At 40.5% G+C, this 22,989-nt stretch overlaps 2 protein-coding genes and 1 long non-coding RNA gene across 9 annotated transcripts in view; 1 reads left to right on the top strand and 2 right to left on the bottom strand.

The window, feature by feature from the left end:
- LOC126190901 (probable chitinase 10) overlaps positions 1-6,180 on the bottom strand; it is a 362,914-nt gene extending 356,734 nt beyond the window's left edge. For 2 of the 5 annotated variants that reach the window (XM_049931528.1, XM_049931521.1), the window contains exons 1-2: positions 6,160-6,180; positions 4,828-4,907 (exon numbers count right to left, since the gene is read on the bottom strand). In XM_049931528.1, the coding sequence (XP_049787485.1) occupies positions 4,828-4,907; positions 6,160-6,166 (87 nt within the window). In that variant the 5' untranslated portion in view covers positions 6,167-6,180. Of the gene's footprint in view, positions 1-1,627; positions 1,914-4,827; positions 4,908-6,159 lie in introns of all 5 variants that reach the window. The other 3 variants (XM_049931529.1, XM_049931524.1, XM_049931526.1) reach the window with 2 other exon arrangements.
- Positions 1-22,989, top strand: part of LOC126190903 (uncharacterized) — a 554,406-nt gene that overhangs the window by 437,183 nt on the left and 94,234 nt on the right. The window lies entirely within an intron of this gene.
- The window catches only part of LOC126190900 (probable chitinase 10), a 120,652-nt gene continuing 98,663 nt past the window's right edge, over positions 1,001-22,989 (bottom strand). The window contains exon 4 of the mRNA XM_049931520.1: positions 1,001-1,544. The gene's annotated coding sequence lies outside the window, so the exon portion shown is untranslated. The remainder of the gene's footprint in view (positions 1,545-22,989) is intronic.

Here is a 22,989-nt window from a genome sequence, read left to right as displayed (position 1 = left end):
AGTCTGTTACATTAACCTACGGCCACATAGCGACAGAGAGGTTCCAATCATTGATCCCTTTCCATTGATTCTAAGTGGAAAGTTCTTCCCATACTCTCTGTCCTGGGCAGACGTATTTAAATCCCCACATCCAACCTGTTCCAAGTCCTGGAACTTCCCTGACTCTATTCACTAGTGGCACGGCCTGTGCTAATTTCGTTTCTGTTCTTTCCAGCCGATTTTCTGAGGTGACCCCAAGCCAAGAGCCGAGGCTTCTCATGGGCAGCTTAAGTGCTTCGTATGTGCTCCTCTAGCTCCAAGTCAGTTCTTTAATGATGATTAGGGATACTTGTTTCATTACTGTGTTACTGAAATATAATTTTTGTCGATTTCGCCTTTAGAAATGTTGATATCTTCTTAGGATCTTCGGAATGAAGGAATAATGGAAATCATGTCACGAAGTAGTGGGGAGCGATAGGAAATGCCTAAGGAGAACGTGACTGAATTGAGGAGAACGAAATTCCATTAGAACGGAACTTGGTAGTAGCCTCACTTTGTGCAGTTATTTTGGGCTATACAGCCTGTAAACCTTCCGGCAGTACTATGATGTTGTGTGCTATATGGTAAAAATGCACATTTCTAATATCACCACACGTTTTCCTTACTACAAAAATCCACTGTTTTCATAATTGTTGTTAAGATTAACGAAGCACCCGCTACTTTGAACATATGTACATACAGTAAAAACCAAATAACTTACGCTTCTCTGCGTTGTCTATCAAAATAACAAGTTCAGATTAAAGGATTCAATGATGTGAAGAGATAGTTTGGTAAATGAAAGAAACGCAATATTCTGATTATTAGTATTAGTTGATTCTGTCTATGAAATTTCCTCACAAAATTTTTCTTCAGAGTCCAACTGGTAAAAAAGTTTTTCAGTACCTTATACAGCATGAACAGCTGCAAACGTGAACACCACACTAGGGAGGCATTTATTCGTGTAATGACATAATACAAACAATATATTTTTCATATTTATTTCAAATAATTGCTGATCACTACATTCTAAATTACAATTTTAATAGCTACATTCTAGCACACCAACCAATCTGTTTGTGTCACATGAATAACGGCCGTAGTTTTATTGTTTACTTGTTTCTTGGCTTCTGACAAAGACACCCGCGTAAATAACCGCAAACCAAATTAATATTTCTTAGGTACAACTTTTACTCTTGCTATGCTACTTTTCCACAGCACGAGTTACGTCAAAAGTGAACAAAATTAGCAGTAGCCGCTTTGAAAAGCTTGGGTCGAGAGAGATATAGAGTTCTTACAATCATCTTTATCACAGACGTATTTGTCCAGAAAAACAAAAAGTTTTCAGAGGACAGAAACTAAATACTAATGACGTATGACAATTATCCTTGTCGTAATCAACGGCGAGTTTCGCTTTGTTTTTTCTGTCGGTTTATGAAAGAGATGCATTTGTCGCAGAATTGTTTTCGTGAATTTTTACTACCAAACAATAAAGGTGAACTAGTTGAACGTACGTGAATCATTCAGACCTTTGTCAGACGTGGCGCATGGTGAAATGTAATCCAATCTTAGGCATGAAGAGCAATGGTCTTTGGTTTCTTTGCTGGTGCACCTGACTCTACTTTCTTACTGACTTTAGCAACGGCCTTGTCTGCCTCTTCAGATGAGGAATCGTCGCCGTCTTGAGAAGAACTGTCCCCAGACGAGCTGTCCGCCTCCTTGCAGTTGGCGGACCACGGGTAGTCGCACACTTTGAGCTCCGCGTTGAAGTGCAGGTTGGCGGGGCACTGCTTGACCGCTGCGACGCCCGACGCCTCGCACTGCAGGAAGCTGCCGCAGTCATCAGGATTGGGGAACGGCTCTCCCGCACCGCTGCAACCTGCGTTTGCTACCAGCACCTATAAATGGAAAAGCAGTGAGTGAAAGCTTCTGACAGTGGAGCGAATTGGAAAAGTAGTTATTTTTCCTAGTACAAAGGTCAACATCCATGACTTACAGGAAGATAAAGACACTCTTGTTATCGATAAATTTAAGAGGTGTAGCTGAAGGATATTACGAAATTCTTCTAGATCTCATGTATGGGGAGAAAAATGTAAAATAAGGCTCTGACTTTGGAAAAAACTGATTTTTTTTACGAAACCTTTAAATTATAGTTGCAATGACGTTAAGCCTGTGACATATTGGGAAATTTGAAATACAATTCTCTTTGATTATCAGGTATTGTCCCTTCCACCTGTCACACATCTCAACACATTTGCGGCATTGAAGCTTGTTGAGTTCAATAAGGCGACGTTGGTAGCCCTCGATAAACACGTACTTTTCCTGTCTCAAGCACTGCCCTTCAGAGTCGCAATTTACTTACTACAGAGTCACTAAAGAGAGGGAGGACTGAAACACAAATACGAGGGTTGACTGAAAAGTGCTCCCTCCATCTTCGTAACTCTTCAACAGTTGGCAGCATTGGTATGTGGCAGATACTGGCTTGTTCCGTAGCCTCTTCGCTACAGCTCTCTTAACATTGAACGGTTGTGTTGTTACAGTGTAAAGTATGGAGCCCTGCGGAGACGGTCGGTCAATGCGATTTAAGCTACGTGCAGTCATTGAATTCTTGACGACAGAAGGTGTCAACCCCAAAGGAGATTCATCAGAGAATGAAAGCAGTTTATGGTGATTGTGTACATTGCTTGGCTATCGGATCTGTGCACGATGGTTACCTCGGATGACCCACCGCAACATCTTTAAACTTTTCCCAGTATGCTCTTCCCCCTGTTATTCTTGACAGAGTGTTCGCTACTTTCATCTGAAATTTGTTGCAGAGCTCAATTAGTCTATCTTCTCTCTCAGTCCTACTATGATGGCCATACTCTGCTTCAACTCTTCCTTCTATTCCTTCGCGCTTAGCCGCGTTGCAGTGCAATAACACTATCAGAGTCAAGTGTCCCTCGCCATACTCAATTACCAGTTCAGTACCCTCACATACTTTCTCTATTTCTTCATCTTCTGCTTCCGACATATGCATGTCCACCTGAACTATCGTTCTTGCCGTGGGTTTGGTATTGAATCTGATGATAACAAACCTAACAGTGAAATGTTCACAGCAGCTCACAACTCACTCTCTGCCCTACATTCCTATTCACAACAAATACTACCGTCATTATACCATTTTCTGCTGCTGTTGATATTCTCTATATTAGTCTAGCCAGAAATACTCGAATTCTTTCCATTTCACTTCACTGACCCGCACGACACACACATTGAGCCTTTGCATTTCTATTTTCAAATTTTCTAGCTTTAACACTACGTTCAGACTTCTGGAATTCCATGCTGAGATTCCCAGGAAGTTATCTCGTCGGTGGTTATTCCAGCTTTTACTCACGGTCACCTCCCCCTTGGCAATCTCCTCCTGAGATCCCAATGCGGGAGTAATCCGGACTCTTTCCCAATGGAGAGAACATTATGATCATTTTTTTAAGTAATAGGCCACACGTCCTGTGGATACACATTATCTGTTTTTAACGGAGTACTATCCATTGCCTTTAGCATTCTCATGCCGTCGATCATTGCTGATTCTTCCGCCATTTGGGTTCAGTTTCCCGTCCCAAGAGCAAGCGAGTGCCCTGAACATCTGTCAACTCTTCCGCCCTCTTTGACCAGACCGTTGGTAGAACGAGGGTGACTTCTTATCCCAGAAGTCTTGGGCCATGATTACTTATTATTTTTATTCAAAATATGACCAGGGTTCGAGTCCGGAACGTTGGATGTTGTGGTTAATAGTCAAGGACGCCATCCCTGAATCACGGGGGAACTATAAATGCTCCCATACCGTAACACCACCCCTGTCCTTTACTGTTGGTACTACACGTAACTGCAGCTAATGTTCTCTAGTCATTCGCCACACTCTAACCCTTCCATCGGACTTCCAGCGGTTCTATCTTGATTCGTCACTCTAGATCACTCGTCCCTGCCATCCAGTGTCCAGTTTCGTCTCTTCTTAGACCACCTCAGTCGACGGACTGTAGTGACTATAGAAGTGTGACTTATGAGAAACGGTTTGACCATTGTGTCCCATTGATTTTAACTTCATATGCGCAGTCAGTGCCAGCCTAAACTCACTTAGCACTTCGGAACTGACGGATAACTGCTTCCACAGATTTCTTGCGATATTTTACAACCACTCACCGCAAAGTCCGACGGCACATGATGTCTTGTTTTATCAACGTCTGTTTCTCGCGTCTCAACTACGTATTCACTTGCCACAGTCCACATGAGCATTGTTAGAAGTGACACACGTTTCACTGCAGTAAAATGTTTCTGTTGAATTGTTTAATACAACCAAGTTTGATGTGTTGATAAAAAAATATTCACTTTCAGCAAAACAGAAAAAAAGCCTTTCTCATTCGACTCGTTCCTGACAGTATGAGATAAGACAATTTAATTACGTCTTCGCTGGAAAAAGTTCTCGTTTCTGAATCATCCTGCGTCTGTTCGTAAGTATAAGTCATGCTGAATCTTTGTGAAATGCGGCAAAGTTTTCTGACTACGTCTATTGATTCGTTCTCGAATAACACGCTGTATACGGTTATAATACAGAAGTAGTATACGAGCTACATATTTTTGTGGAAGCAGATCTGACTTGTGACAGAAGACCCCTGTTTTCACGCGAGTTAGATTACAAAATATCTGAGAAACCTAGTAACTTCTGTGCAATCTAGACAAACCTAGAGAAAAACATCTTACGATCCGAAACATTTAAAATTTTGATGGCAGTGAGAAAAGACTTATAACTCCGTTTCTACCGAACAAAATTCTTACCATATGGCGCTGTCTGAGAGTCGCTGCATGGCTAAAAACCACAAGCGAAACCAGCAGACAGCTTGCAATCAGGAAAACACCTGCAAAGGAAATAAGTTGTTCTTATGCCAAACTGGAATAAATTATATATTACTGAAATTACAATGAGTGATCTCAATACGTTGAGAACGATGTAGGTGTAATGCCCATTGATAATTGCTTATAAATGAAAAAAAAAATTATAATGAAGTGTACAGAATAGATTTAAAGTTGTTATCAATGTTTATCACACAGTCATGGTGTACAGCTAACGGAATGCAATTCAATGAAATACTTTATCTTTAGAACAATGGCTAACATAGCCCCGGGAAGGGAGAGCCCTGCTTGTGTATGTGTCTCATCATCAGTCGTTATTTGTTTCACAAACGAACCCTGCACTCAGATCAAAGTCAAAGTGAATTAAAGCAGTGACCTGCTCATTAATAATACTTTAAAAATCGGTCAAAAATGATGTCATTGCTGAATCCTTATATTTAGCCGCATGAGTGTAAAACTAAATGAGTTCCAAAAAAATGCAAACATTACAGCTGCTCTCTTGCGGTGGTTGCTTGTAGACCATTGAGAACATTTTTAACCACCTTGTAAATCTGTTGTTTTCAATGCACTCCCACAGATTATTTCTCACACTGCATTCTAGGCTACCGATTACATTAGGGACTGTGATTGTAACATGGTAATTAAGCAAATGACATCGGTTGTCTAACTACTTTTTTATATTCCGAACAAGCCATAAAAATTCACAGCCCACTATTACAGACTGCATGGTCCCTTAACTGACTCTATACCACGTATTACAAAAACAATATTTAATTTCCATAATCTTTAAGTAAAACAGAGTTCGAAGTTTCAACTTGGTATAGAAAGCAGTACTTGCGTCGACATCGAAATGAATGTCATAAATTTACTGTATTGCTCAAGTATTTTGTTGTCCTAGCTCATAAGCCGCAGGAATAACCTACTGCCTTCCTTGGCCTTTTAATCACTAACGTCGATATAACAAATTCTTACTTTGTTCCGTAATACATAAGTTAGGAGGACATTAGTCATGAAAAGTTCCGCTTATCTTGAGGCAATTCTAGTATAGCCTTTCTCAAGATATCAGGTATCAAATTTGTGGTAAACGGAAGCTTCGATGGAATTCTGAGGCATATTGTCTTACGTCAGTCAATTACCGAGAACCGTTGGAGCCCCGCACCAGTAAAGTCTTAGTACGTTACAAAATTTAGTGCAATGAAAGTTGGGTTAAAAGTTCAGTCGTATGCGGCTTGCAGGAAGCGAGCTCCGAGAACTTACCCCTCATGATGGTCGTTCTCTGCGGTCCGTCTAGATGACCCTCCCTCGTTTTTGGCGAGCTTAAATACCCGTTTTGTGCGTCACGAATCCTGATAGAGCAAAATAGAAGCAGAGATACCGACAGATAAGACTTACACGTTCTCTAACTGAAGATTTAGTTGTCATTAATATTCGAATACAACAAACACTTCAAAGCTTATTAATTTTGACGTGATTGCGGAAAACAGCGCTATCACAAATAGGTTGCGCAAAAGGCGTGGCTTTGGCAGCAGCGGTACGTGTTTTCTTGGACACATTGTCTCACTCGCTCACTTTACACAGCACGGTGTTTATGGGTAAACAGTTGCACAAAGTTAAAAAATAGATGATGGCTATTATTACGGAGAAATTACTTTCTGGCTGCGAATTACATTAGATTCAAGCTGTTACGTAGGTCAGTTCTGTGTAACCCAAATATAAAAAAATGTATTATTATGTCTATAGTGTCCTCACCATCCAGGTCAATGGTAGAAGGAAGGATGGCAGTACAATCTTCAACGTTCTGTTGCGAAAAGATTATTGGAAAAGAGATTCCTGACTGAGTGAACGTGTGTGCACTTGGATATGAGTTACGACCCTGTTCACGACGGGCCGTAATAATACTTTAATTATCAGCTCGAAAAAAATGAAGCTGTAACCTTGAAAGCTGGTTGTGGTATTAGGCCTCTACGTATTTATCCTTCTCTACCTCATATGTTTCCCGACAAGGAATGATGTAATAGTAATCTTCATTGTAGGAGATTTGCCTCTGGTTGCTGAAGCAGCGATCTATCTGGAACAACACCTCATCATCATTCTGGATTCTGGAAATGCATACCACACAATTGTTGCTTGATCCGATGAAAGAGGGAGAATCCACTGGAGGCTACGTCAGGAAAATGTGGGAGGTCAGGCAAAATTTGATAATTTACAGAAGCATCATGTTACTATTCTGGGCAGACTGAACCGAGGTGTGGTCGTGGAGCGAAAATACCAATACCTTTCCCAAGTACTTCAGCTTGACAACCTCCCGTTAACCTCGTCACTAGGTTCCGGTAAGATGTTCTTTAGACGATCATCCGCAGCACCACACCACGGATGTCGCAACAAACTTTATTTCTTTCTGAAATTGTAACAATTTGTTTGTATAAAACTGTATATCTCATTACCGATTTATGTCCCTTTCGGATAATTCCTACGTTTAGCGTCGTTGTGTCCCCCACCCCCCTCCCCCTCGCTCACTCTCTCTCTCTCCCTCTCTCTCTCTCTCTCTCTCTCTCTCTATCTGTCTCTCTTCTAGTTTGTTAAATGACACTAGTTACACGATTTCTTGATGTTCAAAGTGCATAACTAGAACTGTTCCATATCATGACAAATTGACAGAACCGATTATGAGAAAATTACGTGGTGCAATAAATTATTATATAAATATGAAAAGGTCTGCTTACCTCCGTTTCGCAATTATTAATTTTTATAAATGGCGCAGATTTGTAACATTGGAAAATTAGGCTCAATGATCTTACTGCCGCCAGAGTCCATATTGTCACACTTTTCTTGCCAAAATGTATCGTTCTGCAGAGTTTCTATCAAATTATTAAGACACATTATGTAACTACCTGTTTCCTCGCATCATATGCCACACGCTTCTGCACTTCACATACGAACTAAACCTTTAGTAGCTTGAAATTATAATGGGTCACACTACACCTCTCACTGTATTTATGTATAACCTTAACTTCAGTATTCCATAATTTGGTAATTATTTACAAGTAATTATTTACAAGTTTAACTCTGTAATAGTACTTTTTCTTTGATTCTTCTACCCTTTTTCCCTTTCTTCTATTTATTTTACATGATTGACGTTGTGCTACATTTTTATTCAATTCAATTAAATTCAATTCAATTTGACAGGTTCTAGCAAGAAAATTAGGATTGTGTCAGTATATTCGCATTGTGAAGGGGCAGATCAAGATAAGATGGATAGTTTTTATGAGGCACTCAGTGATGTAGTTGTTAGAGTAAACGACAAGGACAGTGTTCTGCTCAAGGGTGATTTTAACGCCAGGATTGAAAATCGAACAGAAGGGTATGAAAAGGTTATGGGTAAATTTGTAGAGGATATGGAGGCCAACAGGAACGGGAAACAACTTTTGGATTTCTGTGCCAGTATGGGCTTAGTAATCACAAACTCCTTTTTTAAACATAAAAACATTCACCGGTATACTTGGGAAGGCAACGGAACCAGATCCGTCATTGACTATATAATAACAGATCAGGAATTCAGGAAGGCTGTGAGGGACACACGTGTATTCAGGGGATTCTTTGATGACACTGATCATTATTTAATCTGCAGTGAAATTGGGATTGTGAGGCCGAAAGTGCAGGAGGTCAGGTCCATATGTAGGAGGATAGGAGTGGAGAAAGTTCAGGATAAGGAAATCAGGCACAAGTAAATAACAGCGATCTCAGAAAGGTACCAGTTACTTGAATGTAGTCAATTACAGTCATTGGAAAAGGAATGGACAAGGTACAGGGACACAGTAATCGAAGTGGCTAAAGAATGTCTTGGAACAGTAGTGTGTAAGAGTAGTATGAAGCAAACAGCTTGGTGGAATGACAGAGTCACGGCAGCCTGTAAAAGGAAAATCTAGGAAAGACTTTGGAAACAGATTGGAGACTATGGGTCAAGCTGCTGCAAAACCATTCTGTATTGTCATTAGCAATCTTCGAAAGGAAGGTAAGAAGGAAATGACAAGTATTTTGGACAGGTCAGGAAAACTGCTGGTGAATCCTGTGGATGCCTTGGGGAGATGGAGGGAATATTTTGAAGAGTTGCTCAATTTAGGTGAAAATACGATCAGTAATCTTTCAGATTTAGAGGTAGAATGGGATAGGAATGATGATGGAAATAGGATCAGATTTGAGGAAGTGGAGAATATGGTCAATAGATTGCAGTGCAATAAAGCAGCTGGGGTGGATGAAATTAAGTCGGAACTCATCAAATACAGTGGAATGTCAGGTCTTAAATGGCTACACAGGATAACTGAAATGGCCTGTGAGTCGGGACAGATTCCATCAGACTGGACAAAAGCAGAAATCACACCAACCTTTAAACATGGAAACAGAAAAGATTGTAACAACTACAGAGGTATCTCTTTAATCAGCGTTGTGGGTAAAATCTTCTCAGGTATTGTTGAAAGGAAAGTGCGAGTATTAGTTGAAGACCAATTGGCTGAAAATCAGTGTGGGTTTAGGCCTCTTAGATGTTGTCATGACCAGATCTTTAGCTTACGGCAAATAATGGAGAAGTGTTATGAGTGGAACAGGGAATTGTATCTATGCTTTATAGATCTAAAAAGGCATATGACCGGGTTCCTAGGAAGAAGTTATTGTCTGTTGTACGAGATTATGGAATAGGAGGCAAACTTTTGCAAGCAATTAAAGGTCTTTACATGGATAGTCAGACAGCAATTTGAGTTGACGGTAAATTGAGTTCATGGTTCAGAGTAGTTTCAGGGGTAAGACAAGGCTGCAACTGTCTCCACTGTTGTTCATATTATCTATGGATCATATGTTGAAAACAATAGACTGGCTGGGTGAGATTAAGATATGTGAACACAAAATAAGCAGTCTTGCATATGCGGATGACTTAGTTGTGATGGCAGATTCGATTGAAAGTTTGCAAAGTAATATTTCAGAGCTAGATCAGAAATGTAAGAACTATGGTATGAAGATTAGCATCTGCAAAACGAAAGTAATGTCAGTGGGAAAGAAATATAAACGGATTGAGTGCCAAATAGGAGGAACAAAGTTAGAACAGGGGACGGTTTCAAGTACTTAGGATGCATCTTCTCACAGGATGGCAACATAGTGAAAGTACTGGAAGTGAGGTGTAGCAAAGCTAATGCAGTGAGCGCTCAGCTACGATCTACTCTCTTCTGCAAGAAGGAAGTGAGTACCAAGACTAAGTTATCTGTGCACCGTTCAATCTTCCGACCAACTTTGTTGTATGGGAGCGAAAGCTGGGTGGATTCAGGTTACCTTATCAGCAAGGTTGAGGTTACGGATATGAAAGTAGCTAGGATTCTTGCAGGCACTAGTGGATGGGAACAATGGCAGGAGGGTGTTCACAATGAGGAAATCAAAGACAAACTGGGAATGAACTCTATAGATGTAGCAGTCAGGGCGAACAGGCTAGATGGTGGGGTCATGTTACACGCATGGGAGAAGCAAGGTTACCCAAGAGACTCATGGGTTCAGCAGTAGAGGGTAGAAGGAGTCGAGGCAGACCAAGGAGAAGGTACCTGGACTCGGTTAAGAATGATTTTGAAGTAATAGGTTTAACATCAGAAGAGGCACCAATGTTGGCACTGAAGAGGGGATCATGGAGGAATTTTATAAGGGGGGCTATGCTCCAGACTAAACGCTGAAAGGCATAATCAGTCTTAAATGATGATGATGATCATCATCAACGTTCAGCTTATAATGCCCCATCATTTGTTCTCCATAAAGCTTAAATGCAAACTGATGACTGTCTCGTAAAATGTAAAGTTTTTAGTATTCCATATGACTGGATTTCAAGAAACTAAGTCTAAAATGACAAATAACATAACTAACAAACTACTCTCAGAAACTCCAAAGTCGAAAAAGGCGTTTCACGTTATCTCGTGTATCTTTAGTGAGGCTAAAGTGTAGTCGCTAAGTAGAGTACTGTTAGTTTATGTGCTGTGTATCACCTTCGTGGAGCTGCTTGAGTGACAGATTTTAGCTATTCGTTGCTCTGAAGGAACATCCTTTTAACGCTTTTCCATACGACATTGTGACATTAATGTCGCATATCGGTGCACGCTATTGGTTCATATTCATGGATAATTTTGTTTATAGTGTACTGGGCATATTTGCTAGGAGTGCAGCTTTGCGTTTTTCTCAGTGGGAGGTGTTTTCCTGTTTTGGTTTCTGGGTTCTCTTAGTCAGGAAGAGGCAGTCAATGAACCTCGCTAGGAAAGAGAGCATTACAGTTAATTTCATGCTTTTGTCAGCTGATCCGGTGCATTGCTTAGCCCTGAGCGAAAGGCGTCGTGCTGCCAGTTCTGTTCCGACACCACCACTGAGACGTTACCCATCCGGCGTGGAAAGGTCCATTCTTTCGCTCCAAAGATTGGTGTTTCCAGTTGAATAGACAGGGGACATCTTGAGCCTGGGGTCGGTAGTTCAATTTTTAGTAAGGCTTATTTGAAAGTGTTGTGTTAGCAGCTATGATAGGAAAAATAGTAGCTGCTAATGGCATACCATGTGCATCAGGACAGCGACAGAAAGGCGAATTTCGCGGAGGAGCAGAAATCAACCTCCTATTGGATGTATGTACTACACTTTACAAAACGGACATCGCCGACCATCAATAAATGTTCAGAACAAACCTTTAACTTCCACCGTGAACACCGAATGAAAAATTATGGGCCACAGTGATCACAAACCTTCCGACCATCAAGATCGAAGGCAAACTGTTTAACACGGTACTCTCACTGGTCAACGTTGTCCTGACACTGTATTCTTTCTTCAGCGGTGCATTCCGCCCCGACTTAAATTCTGTGGAAGTTTTGTTAACAGCGGTGAGCGATCGCCTCGAGCATCTCCGTTGTAGGAACTCTTTGAACTAGAGGGTATTCGGCGAATACAGATTTGGCGGTCAGTACGCCCGTGCCACATTATGCCTTCTAAGGCTTGTACCACCAAACCGATGCTGTCCTACAATGCTACTGGGTGGATTATGCGTTGTCGCCCCTTCTCTGGATACATACCATCGTGTTATGATGTCAACGTAACACAACGTACTCATCAACGGGTAAATAGAACACTCCTATGCAGCCGCAGTGTCCTCCCCCTCCCCGTCCTCCCAGAGGGTGAGATTGGGTGTCACACAGACTTGTTAAATGTGGTTGCAATTGCACCCGCTGCCTGTCGCGTGTCTCTTCTTGCCTTTTGCACTACGTAGCGGTCACCTGCTGCTGTGGTTAACCCTGTCGGTCATCTCCTCTCCTTCGGTAAGCAGTGTCGGGAGCTCGGAACGAACCACTTCCACGTAAGACAATGCAATACCAAACTCCTGAGCTACACCTGTCACAGTTTGTCTATCTTCCAGTTTTCCTATCATTTTTCCTCGTGTGAAATATTCCAAATGTTGTAACGAAGAACACCATCCCAATGAATCGTAACTGTACGCTTACTGACACACACTGTCTCTTTTTCTCGTTCCTTCAACTGCCTCGTGCTGCCCCTTTTCCCGCTATGGGCAGGCTGACGTCAAGTTACGTCTAACATTCTGTGCACGACTGGGAGACCTTTGGCTACACGCCCCAGTATTTTCGTTCATTTTCATCATGTGGTTAATATCTTATGTTACTGTAGCTATGTCGACCTTTAGTTTTACAGAGGAGTGTATAACCGGGTGCAGACCCCTAGCTCCTTGCTCACACTGAGATGGCATTATCGTTGAGCACCGTGGCCGATGTCAACGATCAGTTGTATCAGGAATTCATAGGAATGAACGAGTTTTGCTCTTATAAAGACCATTGCACTTACTCACTTCAACGCTGGTCGATAATTGGGACCCAACTTTCGATATACAAGTATTAAATAACTATCGAAATTATTTTCACAGTAACTAGGAACTTGCTGTCAGACACCACAGGCCACATTTTCCTATAGCACTTAAGCCCGTTCGCCACATACTCTTCAAAACAGACAATCCCATCAGAGGAATCTTTTGTGACGGAAAAACAGGTTGGCTTAGAGCCTGTAATATTACTTTATTAACAATAATCCTGTTTTACTTTTCTGTCAGATCGATCGGCAAGTGACTTCCGTTGTACAATAACTCGTGACATTCTGTCTCTCAAGCAATCAGGTGCACATTAGTCAACCAACGATCGCAGAAAAAGGCTAGAACATATAGGTAACGAATGAGGTAACATTGTTCGGTAGAAATGTGAAATGATAGGTATTTCTTTTGCACCCCCATTAGACACAGACAGGGCAGAGAGAGAAGATTGGAATTTGGACGTAGAGCCTTCGACGAAGAGTTTTCGAAAGATGGTTGCGTTTTCACTTCCCCATTGTCGATGAAACGGCTTCAATGCTCAATGAATAAAAGTGTGCAACACTATGCGCCATCCGTGTGAGAAAATTCAAAGATAATTTCATTAATTTGGTTCTTACCACGTTCCACCGTTTTACTGGATACCATATGACACGTAGTCATTTCAAAATTAAACACAAAATCGGCAGTTAGTGCTATAAATAAATACAATGGCGTGCAAAATTTATGAATGAAAGAAACTTTAGCATGATGTGTCACAACCAAGCAACACTGCTCGGCGAAACTTCGACCATACCTAGAAAGAACTGCTACAATGCAGTGTAGAAGGTAAATTAAAAAACTACTCCACGAAACGCACAGAGATGAAACTTTCATTCAAAGACACCACGATTTGTGATGGCCACCTGACATCACGAAAGGCAGAATTTGTTTCGTAATAGGATGTGTATGGTTCAAAATGGCTCTAAGTACTATGGGACTTAATATCTGAGGTCATTAGTCCCCTAGACTTAGAAACTACTTAAACCTAACTAACCTAAGGACATTACACACATCCATTCCCGAGGCAGGATTCGAACCTGCAACCATAGCAGGCGCGCGGTTCGTACTAAGGCGCCTAGAACCGCTGCGCCACAACGGCCGGCAAAAGTATATCACCGCGAATGGCAATAAAAGCTCTGCAACGTGGTCCATCTCTGGTCACAAGGCTGGCAAGGGATTATTGTCGTAGGACGTACCATTCCTCAAGCAATGTGGTTGACAACTGGTGGGTGAAACTTTCCTGGCAGGTTAAAACTGTGTGCCAGAACGAGACTCGAACTCCGGACCTTTGCTTATCGCGGGTAAGTGCTTTACCAAGTAAAGCTGTGAGGACGGGGCGTGAGTCGTGCTTGGATAGCTCAGATGGTAGAGCACTTGCCCGCAAAAGGCAAAGGGCCCGAGTTCGAGTCTTGGTCCGGCACACAGTTTTAATCTGCCAGGACGGTTTCATAACAGCGCACACTCCTCTGCAGAGTGAAAATATCATTCTGGAAACTGGTGGATGGTCGTTGGTGCACGTGACCATTTTGCAGTACGTCTTCTCAATGCATTCCTTACATGATCGATGGGATTTAATTTGCGGGAAAAGGCAGATCAGTAGATTCGTTCCAATTGCAACTCCATCAGCACTCAACTATGCGGTCTCGCATTAACATCCACAGAAATGATGTCTGGGTTGAACGAACCAATGAAATCCTCACGGAAAAGAAGTGCAATGCCGAAATAACGTTGACCGCTGCACGTACCGTATTCTACGGGATGGAGGTCAGTACGAAAATGCAACATGCAACATTATTTCTCTCCACACCTTAACTCTGAGACCACCAAAACGATGATAATGTTCCAGGCTTCATTACGTGTTATCACCTCTTGCCATATAAGGGTGTGTACAGTACCGTTGGATAATTACACATCTGAAGAAGGACATTGTTCCACCCGCTAGTATATTAAACTACCTGGGGTACTCGGCTTCTCTCAGGTAGTTGATATGAGATTGAGTGGTAGCTGGAATAAAAGGATGAACTTTAAAGTATAACAGGCAAAAAGATTTTATTGAAAACATATTCTAACTATTTACAATACTTGTTAGAGGAGAACAAGCAAATAATTTTTATTAATAACAAATTCAATTAACTATTAACAATGTTTATGGACAAAGTTTTTCATTTTCTTATCCGGGGTATTCATGCATAAATTTTTCTACTTTCCTACTAGAGAGTAAGCTACTTATAGTTGGAGGCGGTTCCAGTGGCGGTAATCGAATTTCTCCATTCATGCAACAGAATCATGGGGTTCCTGTACTGAATTATTCGCTTTGCGAAATTGGCATACGTTATCCATTTTTTCTGATTACGATGTGTTTGTGTTTGTTATATTCTTTCATCGCGACGCAGTGGAATGCTTCATTTGTTAGATTGTACTGTTTACTTCTTCTCGTCCGTAGATTGCGTCACAATTCTTGGTACTTTAGTCCGTTCATTTCGTTATTCTTCGGATTTTCTGCTCCACATGGTGCTCGTTCTCGTTCGTTGGGAACTTGAATGTGCTTCGCGCTCTTCGTCTGTTTAGTTTTTTGACTGATATTTTTTATTTTCTCCGTTTTGCTTCAGAACTAGCAAGACCTCCACCTCATTTACGTTTGGGCATTGTCTAAAATATAAATCAAATCAACTTTTTGTTGACAAATACGCTAAGTACGCTTTAGACATTTTTCACACTTTATTTTCTGTTTATATTCAGTCACTGTATCGCTTCGACTACTCACACTTTATTAATTTTATTCACTCGCTGCACTACATTTCGGTTCCGCTCTTCGTCACTAATAAGAAACTCGCATTCTAAATCACAATGGCTCTTGCTTTATATACCTCTGGGTAGCCTCACCAGTGGCGAATTCCAGAACGTCCACAATATTCCAGAACATTCCACAACATTCGAGAATTTTCTGGAATGTTCCACGGTGATCTGGGATGTTCCTGGATATTCACGAACATTCTGGAGTCTTCTCGAATGCTCCAGACTATCCCCGCACTCTCTAGGACATCCGGGATCGCTGTGAATCAGTCCGAAATATTCTGGAATGTTATGCAACGTTCCCAAATTCTCTCTAATGTTCTGGAAAGTTCTCTAATACTCTCGAATGTTCCTGAATGTTCTAGATATTTGTAGAGGGTGAAACCCCTCAGTCCTTATGTCTTCAAAATACGCCTTTAAGGTAAAAACGGGAACCTTCTTCGTGGCTACCACACCACGTAACTCCCTTGATCGTACGTAGGGGCCTCATTTCTAAGTTTTAGCGGTTCGCACATTATACGTTAATTTTATAACATATATTGAATACTATAATCTGCATTACTGGATACGGGCACGGCCCATTCCCAAGTATATCTATAGCAACAGATGTGGATACATCTATAGATGCAGTTGAGTGTGGGTCGTGTCCGACCCCGGTAGTGCCCAATAAAGCAATTTAACATACAGACAGGTGGGACAAAGTTCTTCGTCAAATTTATTAAGACTCTAATGCCCAACAATATGAAATCAATAGTTACAGATTACCGACGAATCCAGTGGATGCTTTTTACTGATGAAGCTATTTTCATTCGTGATGGTATCAATAACACTCGTAACTCATATCTGTGGTGCAACAAATTCCCACATGTCTTTGTGGAGACACATTTTCAAAAAAGGTTTTTCTATTAACGTACTGTGTAGTATGATAGACAGTCAGGTGATAGAGCATTTTGCATTATCGCATCGTTGTCTATCCTTTAACTTAATGAGCATGGTTGCTTTGGATACAAGAGTATATATGTACATTTTAGCCGTCGAGTGACGCATGAGCTAAACCAAACATATCCAGAAACATTAATCGGTAACAATGGTCACGTTTCTACGACATAATCTGCACCATTAGATTTCTCCTAGAAAGTAAGCACAAGAGAGTTTGACAGCTCTGAGCGTTTGTTTGCGTTGCATTTTAACTGCTGAATCTCCGCAACCAATAAAATTTGCACACGTGTTACATGCGATATCTCATTCGAAATAATCCAAAATTTTTGATGTTCCTCCTGAAACACACTGTACACAATCACGGCGGGAATAATATGGTCGTTCATATTATTTGTTCACTTTGTTTCTGGATTCTGTACAATAGAAACGACAAAATTGATATTCTACGTGCCTCGGGTTTTTTCACCTTTACGAACGGATTGTCACAGTGCAGTTTCGCGAGTTCACATTTTTACATGAAAAATGTAAGCGTTCTTTGACGTTTTAATTCGACCTGTTTTAATTCGAGATTTGCTCTAGACGATTAATCAATACATTTTACTTTGGGCTAAAGGCAGTGTGACAGGTGATATTTATTTATAGAGGCTTCCCTTTATTCTTTGTGGCCCTTTGTTTTCTGGGAGAAGATAATTGGCTCCTCTCCCCACAAACCCTATTGAACATTCAAACATAATGCGGATAAATTCCAGAACACCATGTTTCAAAGTATTTTCCCCGTTACATGTTAGCACGTGGCTTTCGCATATAGCTATAAAAGTTAGTGACACTGTGTAACGCCGGAAATGCATATCCTTCTATTTCCATCTATTGTATCATTTTTTCCCTTGTTTTTTTACCTAAAGATATGACATTTCTGTCTCTTTATATATTGTAATTGTTTTACTGTTTGTATATATATATATATCCATTTATGTCGATGTATAATTGGTTGTTTTGTAAATACTATTTGTATTTTTACGCTGGGTCTTGCCTAGGGAAAACTATGCTATCGAACGAATACGTCGATAGGTCGTGTGGAGAACCAGAGTGTTTAGGATCTTTGGTAGTGTTAACTCTGTCGCGTGGAGCGCGGGCAGAGGGGTCTGGCTGGGGTGGTGCAGTGGAGCAGGTGGGTTGTGTGAAGCTCTCGCGAGTTGCCGCGCTTTCGGGGTTTGGCAGCTTGTAATTGCGCTCGACTTGCGATGATAGTTTCTGACACTGTATTGCGGACGGGAAGCATTAGCTGGCGCACATCAAGAGCCCGTTTCGTCTGGTGACCGTGTCGAGAAGAAGGCGCGCTAACATCCAGCTTCTGCAACAGCGACGGCCGACAATGAGTGACTGTCGCCACCTCCTCGATCGACGGCTTCAAACCTTCAATCAACCATCAAGGAAGACTGGAAGCACGTAAATTTTTAGAACTGTATGGAAGCCCTCAGCTTTTCAAACTTTCAAAATTGTTGCATCACAAAATTACAGCAACTTAGCATGAACCTTTGTTGCTCATTGTCCCAATTGCATTCCTTTTCCGAAATGAACCCGAGTGTCGTTGAAATTCAAACGCTAGCATTAAAGTAATATAATTCGATTTCACTGCTTTAATTTAAAAGTTCAGTTAAAGTATTCATAGCTGGCTACAATATTTAGATCACACAAGCACAAATTAAGAGTGCGAGTTTTGTTACCGTATTTTAGCTTACCTGTGACTGCAGCTCAGCTTGGCACGTACTAAATTTTACTATTGTTAATTGTTCAGAATCATTTAATTCAAGTTCAAAGTTAAGTCTCTTATTTCTAAATTGCGTAGGTTCAAGTAGCTTTTGAAGTGATTGTTGAGGTAGTCCAAGACTAACCGTATTTTACTGAATTTCGATGTGCTTCAGAAAGAAAGCTCACTATTAACTTCAGTCACTAAATTAACTTTCGATTTTCCGGTTTTATTAATTCTTTTGCTAAATTAAGTCAGAGTGTAGAGAAATTTATTACTTCTGACAAACTTTCAGTTTTAACACTACACGTGTCAACCTTCAGTTGCCACGCTTCTAGTGCTAATTATATGTGTAATACCCTTTCTTTTTCAATTACTATAGTAATTGTCCTTAGGACTGGCGACCGTAATTTCCCCCAAATCTCAAATATCTAATTAGCGCCAATTAATTGTTAACGAGACGAACGAACATTTACTCTCTTTATTAACTTTACCCCTTTTCAAAATTAATTTCCACCAGTTTCATTTGCATTTTTCCTTTCATTTAGATGTAACCCTTTCCTCCCTCTTTACTGACAAATCAACTTCGGTGACGATTGCTTTTCCCAAATTTCCATTAGGTACACGCGGTTTAATTTTTCACTGTCATTAAGGTCGATAAGTGAGGGGGAGGTTACAACTGTCTCTTGTGTTGCTTGACATTCAAATGTGCGCAGATCAGGAACGGCGTGATGACATCTGTCGGCCTTATGTTGAAAAAAGACTATAAAACCATACTGCACTACTTGGTAAATGTAGGATGGCAAGTGCCTCTAGATTTTTAGACGTATGTCTTGAGACTCTAATATAAGGGCGCCGGCTGCGATGGCCGTGCGGTTCTGGGCGCTGCAGTCTGGAACCGCACGACCGCTGCGGTCGCAGGTTCGAATCCTGCCTCGGGCATGGATGTGTGAGATCTCCTTAGGTTAGTTAGGTTTAAGTTGCTCTAAGTTCTAGAGGACTGATGACCTAAGATGTTAAGTCCCATAGTGCTCAGAGCCAAAGTATAAGGGCAGATTATTAGCGGTGGCAGGGGGAGGAACGGACGGGAAGCACTCCCATTCAAATTCATCCTAGATTGAGTGGCATTCATTAGACTGTTGCAGCGGATATTCGCACATCTTCAAGAAGCTCTGTAGAAGCTTTCTCCGCCTTCTTAGCTGGGTGGTAAAGTGCTCACCTCCCATTCTAGCGCGCCCAGTTTCGATTCCCGGCCGGGTTGGAGATTTTCTCCGCTCGGGGACTGGGTGTTTTGCTGTCCTCGTCATCATTTCATCCTCATCACAGGCGCGCAAGTCCCCAACGTGGCGTCGACTGAAATAAGACCTGCACTTGGCTGCCGAACTTCCCCGGATGGGTCCACCCGGCCAACGCTGCCATGCTCCCATTTCATTTCATTTGTCGACCCTTTGTGATTCACGTTCAACAGGAGGTTAAGACTGCCTTGGGACATAACGAGGTCGGGGTCTCGCACACCATTTCGTAAAGAGGATATAGATCATTCTACACCATGCCGAATTCTTGAAGTCAGTTCTAACAACTTCCACATCTAAGGTTACTGAAAGAGCGTCTTACAACAGTCAGGAAAACTTAAGAGGAAGCGTACAGGGATTACACGGGTGCAGAAAACGTCTAGCCAGGCGATGCAACGACTGTCAATGCTTGTCAGTCCTTCGCACGTTTCCTTGAGCGTTTTCCTTGAATCGCCTATCCATACGATTTCCTTAATATTTTCCATCATTGACATCTAGTTGCCGACCCTGCGCTCAGAAACATGTTACATTAGATATATATTTGTAAAGGCTGCAGCAAATTTGTGTTAATGAACACGGAATATACTAATCCATCTGCAGTGTACAGTTATAGCGTAGGATTCAATGCCCTACATTTTAAGTTTATTGTTTTTAATGTCATATTGTCAACATTATTTAGTTAGACATGTGCAAATTCTTTGGACAATAATGGTATTCTCTAGCTATAAAACGGAATGCGTAAATTTTGTAAATGTGGTATATTTTCAAGCGAAAATATGGCAATTTGCTGAACATTTTGTTCGAACTCCCTCCCTCCCTCTCTCTCTCTCTCTCTCTCTGTCTCTCTCTCTCTCACTCTCTCTCTCTCTCTCTCACACACACACACATGCCACTTCAATTTGATTTAATGATAGTGTAAATCATTTTTGCTTCTTGTGTTATATTTATGAATGTTGTTGTTGTTTTCGAATTACGACTGACTGATCACAAACTTCATCAAGAAGAGACTGTTCTGTAACGCTGTTATCTCTTTGTTCAACGAAAGTATCTACTCTTGTCACTATGACCAATGAGACAACTTGCTCTCATCATACCATCCTTATTACACACTTCGATGCCCAAAACGCTTTCTTGATATTCTTCAGAATATGATGACTTAAAGCGTTAGTGGATCAAAACATAAAAAGGTTGACATTGTCATTTCCATGATCCTGCCGTAAAAGTTGCAGTGCTCAGACGTTGTGACAAATCTGAAAACGTCACCACCAGTCCAGCATCATACCGAAGAACTGCGAACTTTTTTTCTCGTATATGGACATACTGTCCTACGATACTTCTAATAGTGTGATCATACCGCGTATAGCTTATAATTGTATGTATTGTGTTATATCAAAATTAGTTAAAATTCATCTACAGACGACCAGTTATAAAATTTCTTAATAACTTTACATTTTCAAACTTTGAAGTTTCTCCATTAGGTTAAATATTTCTCCTTGCACCTTTAGGAATGAGAACTGTTTCTGATTCTTATATACGTGAAAGTATGTCGTTAATATATAAAAAGGACTAGAACAGAGAAAATCCCATTCTGAAGATGCTGTTACATTTTGTATACTTCCTAGGTTTTTAACTGTGACACTTTTAACTTTCTAGTTATATAGACTGAAATCCAGCTGCCAGAGAGTTCTTGTAGCGCAATATTTTAGCATCTCTGGAAGAATATTGTAAGCTATTCTAGCCAAGGCACAAAAAATACCATCTGTCAGAATTTTGTCACTTAAAAATTTGCAAAATTTTGTTTGGGAATGAAAAATAATATGCCCTTTGCAGAGAGCATTTAGAAATCCATATTGAGAATAGCCAAGGCTATTTTTCAAATTAGTTATTTATTCCTCTTGTGTACATAATTTCTTGCACTATTTTCGAGATGGTGGTAAGTAGTGAGAATGATTAGCAACTTTTAATATCTATCTTAGTATGTTTCTTGTAAAACGGTCTGACAGTAGCATATTTGACACTGTACTGAAATATATACTGCTTGATATAAGCAGATGCCACTGAGTTTAAATGACTCGATGTTGATGCTACATTCAACATATGTGCGAACTACTGTATTCTTCATTTAACATTACTTTAGTTCTTCATTCAGTGTCTCTTCAGATTTGGTCATTTAATATGAAGGCATTCCGCAATCTAACACCAATCCAGTTATTCACAACGAATATGTTTGCTAAAAGAAACTACATTTTATCTATCAAAGTAACTACATTTTTTCTATCACCGACCCTCCCACGTTCCTCAAATGTCAGCAAATGAACTCATTTTATTTGTTTGATTTCTGCATTTGGATTGAGTGATAAGCACAAAGTTTTCTCTTGCTTCCTGTTTACACTTCACATAGTAAGCAATTGCACCTTTACATGTTTCTTTCGACAGCTCTTGTATTTCTCCTACATATTTTTATATTTTCGTTCTATTTCGGTTCGTTGAGAAAGACTGAGAGACCTCAACTCAGCATGAAACACATTGCACTACAAAAACTCTAAGCAATGATAGTGGTAATAAACCTAAAAGTTTAGATTTAAAGTATTTTCTTCTAAGTACAGTGTTACCATTTTCTTTTCTTTTTTTTGTGCAGTGTATACTCACATTGCTTGAACACGCCTCGTCACGACAGTCTCAGTTAAAGTATTCAGGTGTTTTTTACCTCTTGCAAGTGCTGATGAAATTCTCTGTATGTCTTGGCTTTTTAACCGGAAATACCGCAGTCACCTAAAAGGCTACTTTCGTTGTCTGTTTTGATTGGAAGATCGCCACTCATGAAAACCAATAAAGTGATGCAACAGGACTGTTACACGTACCACAGCTGTATAAAACGGTATTGTCATCTCGTTGCTTACTTAAGCATTTGAAAGTGATTTATAGTGAAACTGGTGTCTTACATGAAGTCAGAAGTATATGGGAAAAATTACAGTTTCTGTTTTGCAAGAATTCAGACCACGATTCGTAAGAGGTTATATTATCTCACGAAACAAATAAAGGATGAGCTTTTAGCTTCTTCAGAAGTGCTGTAAATGAGTCTGCCTGACTGATACTAGAAACACTTCATATTTATATAATCTTGAAGGGGAAGCTGATTACTGATGTCCATCAGAATTGAAGATGAAGCTTAAATATTTCTTCCAAATACTAGCAAACAGTTCCTTATCAAATGCATTAATCACATTTAAAACATGCTCTGAAATTAGTCTTCCTCGGTTTGAAAATGCAATCAGACTTGCAGATAAGAACTAGCCCATTAGTGAACTGTATTTAGGCCACTCCAGTTCCCCATTAATAAAAAGGTTTAATTCAATCTGTCTAATGGAAAACACTTGTTACACATAAAACCTTTTAGAAATAAA

The sequence above is a fragment of the Schistocerca cancellata genome, chromosome 6 (genome assembly GCF_023864275.1).
Source record: "Schistocerca cancellata isolate TAMUIC-IGC-003103 chromosome 6, iqSchCanc2.1, whole genome shotgun sequence".
NCBI classification, from domain to species: Eukaryota; Metazoa; Arthropoda; class Insecta; order Orthoptera; family Acrididae; genus Schistocerca; species Schistocerca cancellata.
This window is presented reverse-complemented; position numbering and strand designations above follow the sequence as displayed.